Source organism: Micropterus salmoides, unplaced genomic scaffold, assembly GCF_014851395.1.
Source record: "Micropterus salmoides isolate LMB-PRFRI ecotype aquatic unplaced genomic scaffold, ASM1485139v1 Ms_hic_scaffold_21, whole genome shotgun sequence".
In the NCBI taxonomy this organism is placed as follows: Eukaryota; Metazoa; Chordata; class Actinopteri; order Centrarchiformes; family Centrarchidae; genus Micropterus; species Micropterus salmoides.
In genome coordinates this window covers 28,145,004-28,158,704 of record NW_024041262.1, presented here as the reverse complement: position 1 = coordinate 28,158,704, position 13,701 = coordinate 28,145,004, and the positions used below count along the sequence as shown (strand labels likewise).

General features: G+C 45.5%; 1 protein-coding gene across 1 annotated transcript; it reads left to right on the top strand.

The window, feature by feature from the left end:
* Window positions 1-1,052: 1,052 nt before the first annotated feature.
* On the top strand, window positions 1,053-13,360 carry LOC119916560 (interferon-induced protein with tetratricopeptide repeats 5-like). Its single transcript, XM_038736593.1, has 11 exons — window positions 1,053-1,204; window positions 3,482-3,652; window positions 5,632-5,821; window positions 5,996-6,187; window positions 6,411-6,638; window positions 11,083-11,224; window positions 11,316-11,439; window positions 11,552-11,690; window positions 11,926-11,972; window positions 12,080-12,131; window positions 12,888-13,360. Exons 1-11 carry the CDS (start codon window positions 1,200-1,202, stop codon window positions 13,083-13,085), a joined length of 1,488 nt encoding a protein of 495 aa, XP_038592521.1. The 5' UTR covers window positions 1,053-1,199; the 3' UTR covers window positions 13,086-13,360.
* Window positions 13,361-13,701: the final 341 nt, after the last annotated feature.

Genomic DNA, 13,701 nt, shown 5'->3' with positions numbered 1-13,701 from the left:
TGTTGAACTTCCAGTGAACTGTATGAGGGAGTGTGAGAGCGACAACACCAAATTTAACACACCTGCTCCCCGTTCACACCTGAGACCTTGTAACACTAATGAGTCACATGACACCGGGGAGGGGAAATGGCTAACTTGGCCCAATTTGGACATTTTCACTTAGGGGTGTCCTCACTTCTGTTGCCAGCGGTTTAGACATTAATGGCTGTGTGATGTTATTTTGAGGGGACAGCAGATTTACACGGTTGTGTAACGTCTTACGCTGACAGCTCGGAACATGGACCGCCCGCTGAGGGCTTGATCTGGGATGTTGATGGGGTAGGTAGGTAAAGATGTGGGCACACAGTCTCTGGTTTTCACTGATTGGCCAACATTAGTCCCATTTTGTCCACGTCAGACCTTTTGGAGCAGCCTTTAGTCCAAACTGGGCCAACATGGCTCCTATCCCGGCTGTCTTTCCTCTCCTCTGAGTGATCACAGCATCCTGCATGGTACCTGGTCTGGTTGATCCGGCTGGTGGATCGTCTAAGGTCTGCTGCTCAAAAACCCTGTCTTCCTTTTGAAATTACCGTATTTCTGTCAGAGGTAACCCGGGGTTGCAGCAATAAAGCCTTAAAAAACTGATGAAAACTAAAGTGTAGCGAAGTTTGTAGGAGCTGCTGCTTCTACAAACTGCCGGTTGCCATGTAGTTTAGTTTGGTGTAAACTATATTTAGTTGACAAAATGTACTTATTCAATGTATAATAATATTTATTCATATTTGTATCTCATTTATGTCATTTTATGACTGTCTTTTATGTTCTTTGGTAAAGTTCTCCAGATACTTTTGATTTAAAAACATTTTGTCATTCAGCAACAACAAAGTCTGTTTTACTTCCTGAAACAGTTTCTACCCGATAGCATGTCCATCTGAGACTCTGTGTCATTATTTACTCATAAATAACTGGAAATGTTTTATTTGTCCTTTAGTTGTCCTCTATAACAAACCTCCGTAGTGTGGCCTAACTCGCTTCTTTACATGATTTCAGAGGGGAACAGCGAAGGCATCATCAGACTGCTTTTCAGTTTCATTACCTGAGTTTCTGTTCAGTCTGTGAAGTCACAGCAGCCAGATCGATAACACAGTAACTCTTCTTCATCTTCATCTTCATCTTCATCTGGACCTTCTTCCTCTCAGAGCAGGGTTTGTGATTTCACTATGAGGTAAGTTTGCTTCACTTTAACAGCTTTATTTAGTAATGATTAAACAAAGGTTGTTTTCCTCCTTTCTTATCAGAATCAGAATCAGAATCTGTGTTCACATACAGTGGGTACGGAAAGTATTCAGACCCCTTTAAATTTGTCACTCTTTGTTTCATTGCAGCCATTTTCCAAAAATCTTATTAATATTTCTCAGTAATGTACACTCAGCACCCCATCTTGACAGAAAAACAGAAATGTAGAAATTTTTGCAAATTTATTAAAAAGAAAAACTGAAATATCACATGGTCATAAGTATTCAGACCCTTTGCCGTGACACTCATATTTAACTCAGGTGCTGTCTATTTCTTCTGATCATCCTTGAGATGGTTCTTCACCTTCATTTGAGTCCAGCTGTGTTTGATTATACTGATTGGACTTGATTAGGAAAGCCACACACCTGTCTATATAAGACCTTACAGCTCACAGTGCATGTCAGAGCAAATGAGAATCATGAGGTCAAAGGAACTGCCTGAAGAGCTCAGAGACAGAATTGTGGCAAGGCACAGATCTGGCCAAGGTTACAAAAAAATTTCTGCTGTACTTAAGGTTCCTAAGAGCACAGTGGCCTCCATAATCCTCAAATGGAAGACGTTTGGGACGACCAGAACCCTTCCTAGAGCCGGCCGTCCGGCCAAACTGAGCTATCGGGGGAGAAGAGCCTTGGTGAGAGAGGTAAAGAAGAACCCAAAGGTCACTGTGGCTGAGCTCCAGAGATGCAGTCGGGAGATGGGAGAAAGTTGTAGTAAGTCAACCATCACTGCAGCAATCCACCAGTCGGGGCTTTATGGCAGAGTGGTCCGACGGAAGCCTCTCCTCAGTGCAAGACACATGAAAGCCCGCATGGAGTTTGCTAAAAAACACCTGAAGGACTCCAAGATGGTGATAAATAAGATCCTCTGGTCTGATGAGACCAAGATAGAACTTTTTGGCCTTAATTCTAAGCGGTATGTGTGGAGAAAACCAGGCACTGCTCATCACCTGTCCAATACAGTCTCAACAGTGAAGCATGGTGGTGGCAGCATCATGCTGTGTGGGTGTTTTTCAGCTGCAGGGACAGGACGACTGGTTGCAATCGAGGGGAAAGATGAATGCGGCCAAGTACAGGGATATCCTGGACGAAAACCTTTTCCAGAGTGCTCTGGACCTCAGACTGGGCCGAAGGTTTACCTTCCAACAAGACAATGACCCTGAGCGTACCGCTAAAATAACGAAGGAGTGGCTTCACAACAACTCCGTGGCTGTTCTTGAATGGCCCAGCCAGAGCCCTGACTTAAACCCAATTGAGCATCTCTGGAGAGACCTGAAAATGGCTGTCCACCAACGTTTACCATCCAACCTGACAGAACTGGAGAGGATCTGCAAGGAGGAATGGCAGAGGATACCCAAATCCAGATGTGAAAAACTTGTTGCATCTTTCCCAAAACGACTCATGGCTGTATTAGATCAAAAGGGTGCTTCTACTAAATACTGAGCAAAGGGTCTGAATACTTATGACCATGTGATATTTCAGTTTTTCTTTTTTAATAAATTTGCAAAAATTTCTACATTTCTGTTTTTTTTTTTCTGTCAAGATGGGGTGCTGAGTGTACATTACTGAGAATAAAATGAACTTTTTGATTTTTGGAAAATGGCTGCAATGAAACAAAGAGTGAAAAATTTAAAGGGGTCTGAATACTTTCCGTACCCACTGTATGAGGATTCTGACTCCGGTCTCTCAGTGTGCACACACAGAAACACAAGCATTTAAACAAACAGGACTACAAGCTCAGCAAGAACAGACAGAGTGCAAAGGATGCAAAGTGTGCAGGTATTATTATATGAGGTAGGTAGTTATGTAAACTATGCAGAAGTCTCTCTTCATAGTTACATCGTCTCTTCAGGCCTTCCTGTACACTCAGGCAGGTGAACATCTTTACAGTCGAGATAGAGTTTGACTCCCTCATTGCTCGTGTTACAGCTGAAGCAGAACTTAATATCCACAGGGATACCACCTAATGATGTCACCTAGGCTACAAGAATCCTTTTGGTAAAGGTCACTGAGGCCCAGACCTCTGGGAGCTACAGTGCTGGATGGAAGCACTGTAGATCTCAATCCCTGATGTTCAAGAGCCAGAGCCCAGAGTTAATAACGCTCACATGAAGGAAGGTCCAAGGTGTCCAAATCTGTATGTACTTGAATGTGTCTTCACGGACGGACAGTAAGCAGCCTTCCCTCTCGGACTCCCTCTGTGTTTCTAGCAGCTCTCTTCACTCCAGACTGCAGAAGCTGCAGAGTCGCTTCACCTGGGATCTGAAGGAGGAGGACATGGACCTGGAAAACCTCAGCATTCGACTACAGGAGCATATAGACCTTCAGCTGGGACAGCAGAGTGCAGTGGCTTTGTCCTACAGCTTCTTGGCTTATGTCAGGTACAGTAAGGCGTCACCTGGCTCAGTGTGGTCCTTGGCTACGTGTTTGGCAATGACCTTACCTTGCAGCACGAGGGGAAAGAGAGGAAAAACTGATACTTGAGCTTCTCTACTCAAAGTGTCTCTAAGTACAATCTGCAAAAAATGTTCTACAAAAGAAAAGAACAGAGCAAAACAGCGTGGAGTTCTCATCCAAAAACCGCAACTGATATACAGAAACAGACAGGATGTGACAGCATATCTTGTGATCCATGGCTGATCTCTGTCCATGCAGACAAACCATGATCAGTCACCCTTTAACTGGTCTGTTATCCATATGACAACAAATATGGTGCTCATGAACACAGAAGATATTCTATATGTCCCCTATTTTTGTAAACGCATTCTCCTAACTTCTCTTAAGGTTTTAAAAGTTCAATGATAAATGAAATATATATTATCAAAATGGTAAATCAGTCAGCTGAGCAAAGCTAAACAGAATAAAACAGAAAACCAGGCAATATACATCATAATCAACACACTGGTCGTATATCAAAATCAATCAATGAATTATGGTAAAACACTTTTTCATGATATCATCTAAACTTCTCATACTAGGATCAAACATTTCTGTAACATTAACGCAAGGTTAATCACATCAAATTACTTAAACCTAATAATTATAAACCAATTAATACCATTAATAAACTTTCTATAAACTGACACTCTTTGTCAGGTAAAACACATATTTGTTACTAAAAACTGTTGGTAATTTAGCATCCTCATTCATTTATCAGTTATTATCATCCTTAGTACATTTTTAAAACATCATAATCATAACGTGTTAATTCATTTCACAGAGAATTTGTTCATAACCAACATCAAACTATGGTCTCTGCAGGCAGGAGGTTCACTTCCTGTCAGTCTTCGGATGCAGGCTCCTGTGGTTAGGCTGCAAACGGCTATGTGCTAGACTCTCTGCTCATACTTTGTTAAAACCGAAAGTCATCTCCTATCATTCTAAATGTTTGGTAACAAATAACAGTTCATGAAGTTTTCCAGAACATATGAATGCTGGCTGTCAAAATACATATTCTGTCAAAGTAAAGAGTAAAAAAGGAGTAAGAGCATGTAAAAATACATTCCTACTGTCAGCATTATTATAATGGTGATTAAGCAATGTGTTTTAGGAACTAAACAGCAACTAATTTGACTAATTTGACTTCAGCAATGTATTCAGCAATTTTTCTTCAAGTGATATTATCTTATGTGATGATTCCTTAAAGGAAAAAAATAAAGAAATATAATGAAGAATAATCAAAAGATGATTTCTCTTGTTATATTTTCTGTCACATTTAAACATCCTTTCTCTAACAATTATATCAAATACTTCTTTATATGCTGACTTTGTGATACATACTCATCTTTGCTTCATCTTTAAACAATAGGATGCTGAATTAAGGTTAATTTTGTCACAGTAGAGATTAGTCTACATCAGAAGCACATGTTGCTGGTAGCTGACTGATAGCCATCTATTAGGTTACCGCCTGTAAGGCCTGTCCCAGGGAGGCAATGCCCAATAATTTTGCTATGGGTGTGACAACAGAAGGCTTGGAACGTTATGTGCCAATATGCTGCATTTGCTCATTCATACTGAACAAAGGTTTGCGGCATAATCTGTTGTGGCTTTTCACACAGACGTCGGTCCGTCTCTGTTACTAACAAATTACCAAATTTGACCCCACCAGTCCAGCTCCATACCTTTCATACAGCGCAGCAAGCTGGCATATTGGCACAATATTTCGAGAAAATAACGCTGTGTGAAAGTGGCGGAAACTAGACAGAGACACTTCTGAGGAGAGGACGTGGAAAAATGGCTTGTGAGGCCTTTCTTCAGTTTGAACACCTGCAGCTTGATAAAAGTAAAATTAAGTTTAAAAAAAAACAACTACAAAAACTAAGTTTCTTCAAACATCTCACAACAGCCTGTCTCTCCTCAGGTATCTTCAGGGTCGACGACAGGAGGCGATGTCACTTCTCAACCAATCAGAGGAGAAGACCAGGGAGTGTTACGGTGAGGAGAGTGAGCGGCGGCTCATCGTGACGTACGGAGACCAGGCCTGGCTGAAATACCACACAGGAGACTACAAACAGTCACATAGTTACTGCCAGAGGGTGGACGACATCCTGGTATGGATACTCACTGCTTTAGGACAGACTGAAAATGGTTTAATGCTCTGTGAGGAACTTTTATCAGCAAACTCACACATGATCAGAGTCACTAATCAAGTTACACATTTTCCTCAACCTAAGCGCTGTTTATGCTTAAGTTCTTTCTCCGCCCACCACTCCTCCTCTTTACAGGTGAAGTATCCTGCTGGTTCTACCACAGTTCTCCACCCAGAGGTATATGGAGAAAAAGCTTGGACCTACCTTAAGTGTTTGAATTCTTACTACCCCAAAGCCATTGACTGTTTCCGCAAAGCGTTAGAGCTGCAGCCTGATGACAGCGAGTGGAACGCTGGCTGCGCTATTGCCCTCTACCGCACAGAACCGGTATGTTTCTTAATAAACATGATGAAAGCCATATTGCTCTTGTCTGCACCAAACTGGCACATTGCATTAACAGTCCAATCAGTGATTTTATTATTTAAGTTGATCATTGAATGTCAGCGTGTTGCTGTGTTCATAAGAAGTGTTACTGACTAATGTTCTCTTTGAATTGGAAGCTGATGGCAGATTTGTAGCCCAGGGATTTAAAACAGATTCTCATTTGCAGAGTGATTTAGAAACATCCCAGGAAGATGAGGAGTCACCGGCCATCAAACAGCTTCGGCGAGCCCTGGAGATCAACCCTGATGATGGTGTTCTGCTGTCGATGCTGGCTCTGAAGCTGACCGCCCACAAGAAGCACCAAGAGGCTGAAGCCCTGGTAGAGAGAGCGCTGGAGAAGGATCCTGACAACCCTCATGCAATTCGCTACATAGCCAAATATCTTCGCATTCAGGTAGGTCTGAATTACTCTCAGTTAAGATTACTGTGATTAATTTATCCATCAATCCATTTAATCTGGGATGTGGTCACAGTGGCAGCAGGTCAAACAGCGCAGTCAAGAGGTCCTTTTTTCCAGCACTTCCAAGGTGATACCAAAACATTCCCAGGCTAGTTGGAATATACAATCCCTCCAAGGTCCAGAAGCATCCTAAACAGATGCCGAACCACCTCATTCACAGTGAGAGTGTCTACACTAGCACAAACAGACATTTAGACTGGACGGGCAAAGTCCCAAGACCCCTTCAGTATCTATGCAAGGGTCATGAGCTGGTTAACAGCTCCATGGCCAGGATAGATCACTCCCGCTTAAGTGACAGTTTGCCAAAGCACTCTAGCATTTGGTCAGATGGTTGCATTCAGCAGCGGGTTTTTGGGTTTTCATGGTTAGATGAATTGGGCCTATCCTTCTGCAAACAAAGTTGGACCAAATGGCCTCCCCAACCAAAGAGCTAGTATTTCAAAATGATTTCACAGGATTATATTGGTTGGATTGGATAAAATTGGGTATTTCAAAGCAGACCCGGAAGATCTGGATTCAGACTTGGTAATCCAATGTTACCTTTAATCTGTACAAAATGCTGCATTTGGGTATTTCAGACTTGAAAGCCAATATTTGGGATCATTTACATCCCACCTTTGAGGTGGATTTGGCATAGTTTGACAAATCACGCATAGTGTTAGTTCTGGCAGACATCGCCAGAACACACGATATAAAAACAACTGCATTTTCTGTGTACACGTTTCAATTTACCCCGCTGCTCGTTATGTCGAGTCCTGTCCATGACAGATCAACTGTATCAGGGACTCACAGCATCAGCATTATGATGCAGAGGAAGCCATCTTGATGTTTTTTGCGCCGCTGGCCCCCAGCCTGTCCTTTGGCCTGCTAGCGCTGCTAGCCCCCAGTCTGACCCTGTCCCTCGGCCTGCTAGCGCCGCTAGCCCCCGGCCTGTCCCTCGGCCTGCTAGCCCCCAGTTTGGTCCAGATCCCCAGCTCACTAGCGCCGCTAGCCCCCAGTTTGGTCCAGATCCCCAGCCTGTTAGCCCCCAGCCTGGCCCTGATCCCCAACCTGCTAGCGCCGCCAGCCTCCAGCCTGTCCTCCCCGATCCCTTGCCCCTTAGGGCCCCTGCTCCCCGTGTTCTGTTGGCGGACGGACCGGCTTCAGCCCCGCCGGTGGTCTGGCCGACCCCTGCTCCCCGTGTTCTGTTGGCGGACGGACCGGTTTCAGCCCCGCCGGTGGTCCGGCTGACCCCTGCTCCCCATGTTCTGTTGGCGGACGGACCAGCTTCAGCCCCGCCGGTGGTCCGGCCGACCCCTGCTCCCTGTGACTCTCTGGCTTGTCTCGCCTTGCTCCCCAGCCTCTGGAGAGGCCGCCACACCTGGCTCCCCAGCCTCTGGAGAGGTCGCCACGCCCGGCTCCCCGGCCTCTGGAGAGGTCGTCTCGCCCCTTAGCCCGTCACTCGGGCCACCCGCCGGACCCTCCTGGCTCCCCTGGTCCGCCCTCGGCCTGCCCCCCTGAACTTCCTGATTCCCCCTGTCTGCCCTCGGGCGGCAGAGCTCCGCCCTCGGGACGTCCGCCCGAACCCCCTGGCCTCCCAGGCCCTCCCTCGGGATGTCCGCCCGAAATCCATGGCTCCCCTGCTCCGCCCTCGGGACGTCCGCCCGAACCCCCTGGCCTCCCAGGTCCTCCCTCGGGACGTCCGCCCGAACCCCTTGATCCCTCTGCTCCGCCCTCAGGCACCCCGTCTGAACTCCCTGGTCCCCCAGCTCTACCCTCTGGCACCCTGTCTAGCCCTGTGTTTTCAGTTCAGCCCTGCCCGTTCCCCTAACCCTTCCCTGTCCTGAAGCCCTCCCTGAATTCCCTGTTTGGTTTTGGACCCTGGACCCCCATCAGCCGGACCCCAGTGCGACTTCCTCCCCCCTGTGTTCGTCTGCCAAGCCCCTTGTCCAATAGGAAGGCCGCCGGGAGGCGTCCATTGAGGAGGGGGCCCTGTTGTGGTGGAAGCCCGGCTGACGGTGAGTGTCCTGGTTTTTTCTCCTTTTTATCAGGTTTTCTCCCCTGTGTGCTCTCTCTCCCTCTGCTCCTGAGCCCAGCCAACTACCTGCACCTGCGTCCCATCAGCCACCTCGTCAGCCTGCCACACCTGCCAATAATCACCTCATGACTGCCTGCCTGTATTTCAACCCCGGTTCTCCACACCATCCTCGCTTGATCGTTGTTGCTCCATACCCGGTACCACTTCCGTGTTCAGGCTTCCATGTTTCTTGTTTTTTCACATTTACCCTGTGCCTTGTCGCTGTCTTCCCTAACCTTGTCTCTCTGTCTGTTTCCCTCCCAGGTACACTCACCCTCGTCCTCCGTTCGGCTGGGCTCATCCACTGGCCCACTCCTCCTCGGACTTCCCTCACGGCGTCCTCCCTGTCCCCCCGCCTCTCCTCGCTTCCTCGGCCCCTGTGTTCCCCGGCTCCTTGGTTCCCCATGCCTGTGCTTCCCCGACGTCCTCCTCTCCCTCCACTCCAGTCCCTCTCACCCTTTTTCCCTCAATAAACCTCCTTCCCTCAGAGTGCTGCATTTGGGTCCTCTCTGTCCACACACCACACCCCGTAACAGTTAGCTTGCTAGCTACCTAACATTGGTCAACATAGCATGAACTTAGCTTCAATAATGCTCTTGTTTTTAGTAGGTGACAGTTCATGTCACTTGCGGGCAAGACACATTGGTTACCATTCATATAGTCTTACAAATGCTACATATTAGACAAAAGTATAGTTACAGTGTCTATGAAGATTCTCAGTCATCCAGGTCATAGTTATCCAACGAAGGTTAAAATCAAGGGCAACTGGACTTGGTTGAAGATACTGGAAGACGTTTCGTCCCTCATCCAAAGGACTTCTTCAGTTCTGACTGACTGGTAGGGAAACTCAGCTATTTAACCTCAGTGGGGTCGTTATCCCGGGTCATCAATACCGCTGGTTCATTAGTGTTCCTTGTTGCTGTGACGACAGTCGTTACAGTCGTTAAGACTACCTGTGGCCAAGACTGAACGACCATCGTTGGTATCTTCATCTGAGGCCAATAGGTTATGTTTGTTGAGTTTCAGGTGTAGTGTAAAAGCGCTTTGAGTGGTCGAAAAGATGCTATACAAAACGGCTAACACAAGACAACACCCTGGACAACAGAACTAGCCTCAGCCCTGACCAAATCTGCAAATTACTCGACCTCTGTCTAAACACCACCTACTTCCAGTACAACGGTGGATTCTACAGACAGAAGCATGGCGGCGCCATGGGCTCACCGGTATCCCCGATTGTGGCAAACATCTACATGGAAGAAGTGGAGAATAAAGCCCTCAACTCCTTCAGAGGAATAGCACCGAGCCACTGGTACAGATATGTGGACGACACCTGGGTCAAAATTAAAAGCCAGGAAGTGCAAGCCTTCACAGAACACATCAACTCTGTGGACAGTAACATCAAGTTCACACGAGAAGATGTTCACAACAACAGTTTGGCCTTCCTGGACCTGTACACATTGAAGAGGACAGGAGCCTGCAGATTGACCTTTGTGAAAACAGCTACAAGATCCAAGAAGAACAAAACTACAGGGGAGGAAAAGAAGGTCAAACGCAACAACATTGTGATTCCATACGTGTCTGGAGTATCAGAGAAACTCAGGAGGATTTTCAACAAACATAACATCCCTGTGATAAACCCAAGAACACACTAAGACAGATGCTGGTACATCCCAAAGACCGCACACCCAAACACAAGAAAAGCAATCTAGTGTATGCGGTCCAATGCAGTGAGGAATGCACAGACCTGTATATTGGGGAGACTAAACAACCACAACACAAATGCATGGCTTAACACAGAAGGGCCAACTCCTCAGGTCAAGACTCTGCAGTCTACTTACATCTGAAGGACAGAGGACACTCGTTTGAGGACCACCAGGTGCACATTTTAGACAGAGAAGAAGCCATCTATACCAGGGTTGAGAAGCCATCATTGAACAGAGGAGGGGGTCTACGCCACCACTTATCCCCCACTTACAATGCTGTCCTTTCATCACTTCCCAACGTAACCTATTGGCCTCAGATGAAGATACCAACGATGGTCGTTCAGTCTTGGCCACAGGTAGTCTTAACGACTGTAACGACTGTCGTCACAGCAACAAGGAACACTAACGAACCAGCGGTATCGATGACCCGGGCCAACGACCCCACTGAGGTTAAATAGCTGAGTTTCCCTGCCAGTCAGTCAGAACTGAAGAAGTCCTTTGGATGAGGGACGAAACGTCTTCCAGTATCTTCAACCAAGTCCAGTTGCCCTTGATTTTAACCTTCGTTGGATATAGTTACAGTCTAAAAATGAACTGACTGTATGCTTTCATATGCCAGGGGGAGGATAGGTGGTCTATTGATCTGCTGAGGCGAGCACTGAAGAGGACCAACCAGTCAGCTTTCATCCACCACCAGCTGGCTATGTGCTACAAGAAAAAGCAGCATAAATGCAAGACCAGCAAGGCCTTCAACAAACAAGGTACAATCACATTTACACAGGTCTAAAGGTCCTTGAAATCCTATAATATTTATAGATCGAAACTAAGCTATGTTGTGCTGCATTACACTAGAGGTGAAGCAGTGGAAGCATCTGCGTATTCAACACCTGGAAGAAGCCGTTAAGATAAAGCCTTCATTTGTTGTCGCAATTGCTGATCTGGCACTGCTGCATGGACAGGAAATGAATTTAAGCAGGTACTCTGTTTACGCTGCTACAGTGATGTTCTGTCTTTTTGTTCTTGGTCTTTCTGTTCTGTGTCTGTTTTAGTTAAAACTAATTTATCATCATCACGTCTTTGTCTGTCAGGGCTGAGGAGCTGTTCCAACAGGCATTTCAGAATTTAGCAACGGACAAAGGCGCTACTCAGGCTTTCCATCTGAACTATGCTGACTTTTATCTCTATCACACCAAACAGGAAGCTAAAGCGATCCCTCACTACATTGAGGTGGGTCTACATCTGCATGTGTGTGTTGAAAACCAAAGATAATTGACATTATACTGAATAAACTCACCTTCACAGATCTAACTTATCAGAACTACAAAACAAAATAATTGATTTTATTACAAACCACTGAACTTTGGAAAAACAGACTTTAGAAAAGATTAATATCACAACATTACACAGTAGGCAGTATCCCTCTAACATACTGATCTACCCTCTGTTTTTATTCACTCAACAGGGTCTGCGTTTAACACAGGACACATGGGAGTGGAACAGTGCGTTATGGTGAGCATCAGGTTATCAGGACTGCTGATGCAGTTGTACATAACAAATGTTATGAAAAATTGTGAATGTGTTCTGTGGTGATTGGATAGTTCAAATTGATGTGAAAGGTCTGGTCAGGACTCTGGGTTTGCCTTTACAGAGAGTGGCTCCAATAACCAGGTCTTGTTGTAACGAGCTTTATTTACTCAATAAGGTGCATACAGTATAACGTACAGGCAGTGATGAGACTTGTGGTTTGGGTTCATGGACCCACAAATCACTGTTTAGCTGAAAATAATGGAGAAAAAAAGGATTTTCTGATGATCATTTAGCCTTTTGAAGTGATAACCTTGGATTAGGAAATACAACATGCTAACATTAGAACACAGCTCTGATGATTGCTGATAATGGGCCTCTGTACATCTGTAGATATTCCATTACAAATCAGCCATTTCCAGCTAAAATAGTCATTTACAACATTAACAATGTCTACACTGTATTTCTGATCAATTTGATGGTATTTTAATAGATATTTGAAAAGGAAACTTCTAAGCTGTCCAAACTTTTCACTGGTAGTGTATTTAGAATACATATAAACACAGATCAGCCATAACATTATTACCACTGACAAGTGAAGTGATTATCTCGTTACCATGGCCCCTGTCAGTGGATGAGATACATGAGGCAGCAAGTGAACATTTTGTTCTCACAGTTGATGTGTTAGACGCAGGAAATATGGGCAGCATAATGATTTGAGTGACTTTGATAAGGGCCAAACTGTGATGGCTAGACAACTGGGTCAGAGCACCTCAGGATCAGGGCTCACCGATGCACCTGGGGAGAGAAGGCTGGCAATGTTCTTCTGGGAAACCTTGGGTTCTGCCGGTTATGTGGATGTCACTACTTCAGAGGTTGTTCCTCCTTCTTTTACTTTAGAAGCTGAAGATGATCGCAGAGCGGCACCTCTCCTATGACAAGAACGACGCCCAGTCTTACGGCCTGTTGGGTCTGGTGGCCAAAGCTGAAGGCAAAAAGAAGAAAGCTGAGGAGTTCTATGAGAAAGCTCTGGACTGTGACGAAAACAACGATGAGTACCTGTCTGCTCTCTGTGAGCTGCGCATGGAGCTGCAGTGATGAAGCACAGAGATCAGAGCCCCGTTTCAGAAAGCAGGTTCAACAAACTCTGAGTGTAAACCTGAACTCTGAGTGGGCAAACTCAGAGTTTGCCGTTTCAGAACAGCTGATCAGAATAAGTTCAGTCAACCCTGAGTATATTGAGCCTGATTGAAGCGCGTGCGTGGGGATGAAAAAAAGCCTCATCAATGGAGCTCCGATACTACAATTCACCATGGCAACGGGTAAATAAAGGCAGAGCCTCCATTTTAATTGGGTGGAGCTAGAAATATGAACGCTGCCAACATGGACCATGATTGGCTCTAAAACGCAGGAGTGGAAGAAGGATCGAAACGTTGACAATATTACATTTTATACAGCTGCTCATTCATCATTTACCAGACTGGAGTTTCCTTAATGAATGATAAAGTGCTGGAATTCTCCTCCAGCCTGTTTTAAACAGCTACAGGCCTGTTTATTCAGCTGGAACCTGACGGTGGCAATAACTGAAGATGAAAATATTAATGGAACAGATTAGACACAGTCAAGGTTCCTCATGGACCTGTGATTGGAAAGTGACAGTCCGACTCAGCAGGTCTATTAATGATTCTTTTGCAATGTAAAATGTGTCTAGGTT

Bases quoted from the DNA above. Each gene is read 5' to 3' on its own strand.
- LOC119916560 (XM_038736593.1), top strand. The intron at 6,188-6,410 runs GTATGTTTCTTA...TCTCATTTGCAG, and splicing joins CCCTCTACCGCACAGAACCG to AGTGATTTAGAAACATCCCA. The intron at 6,639-11,082 runs GTAGGTCTGAAT...TTCATATGCCAG, and splicing joins CCAAATATCTTCGCATTCAG to GGGGAGGATAGGTGGTCTAT.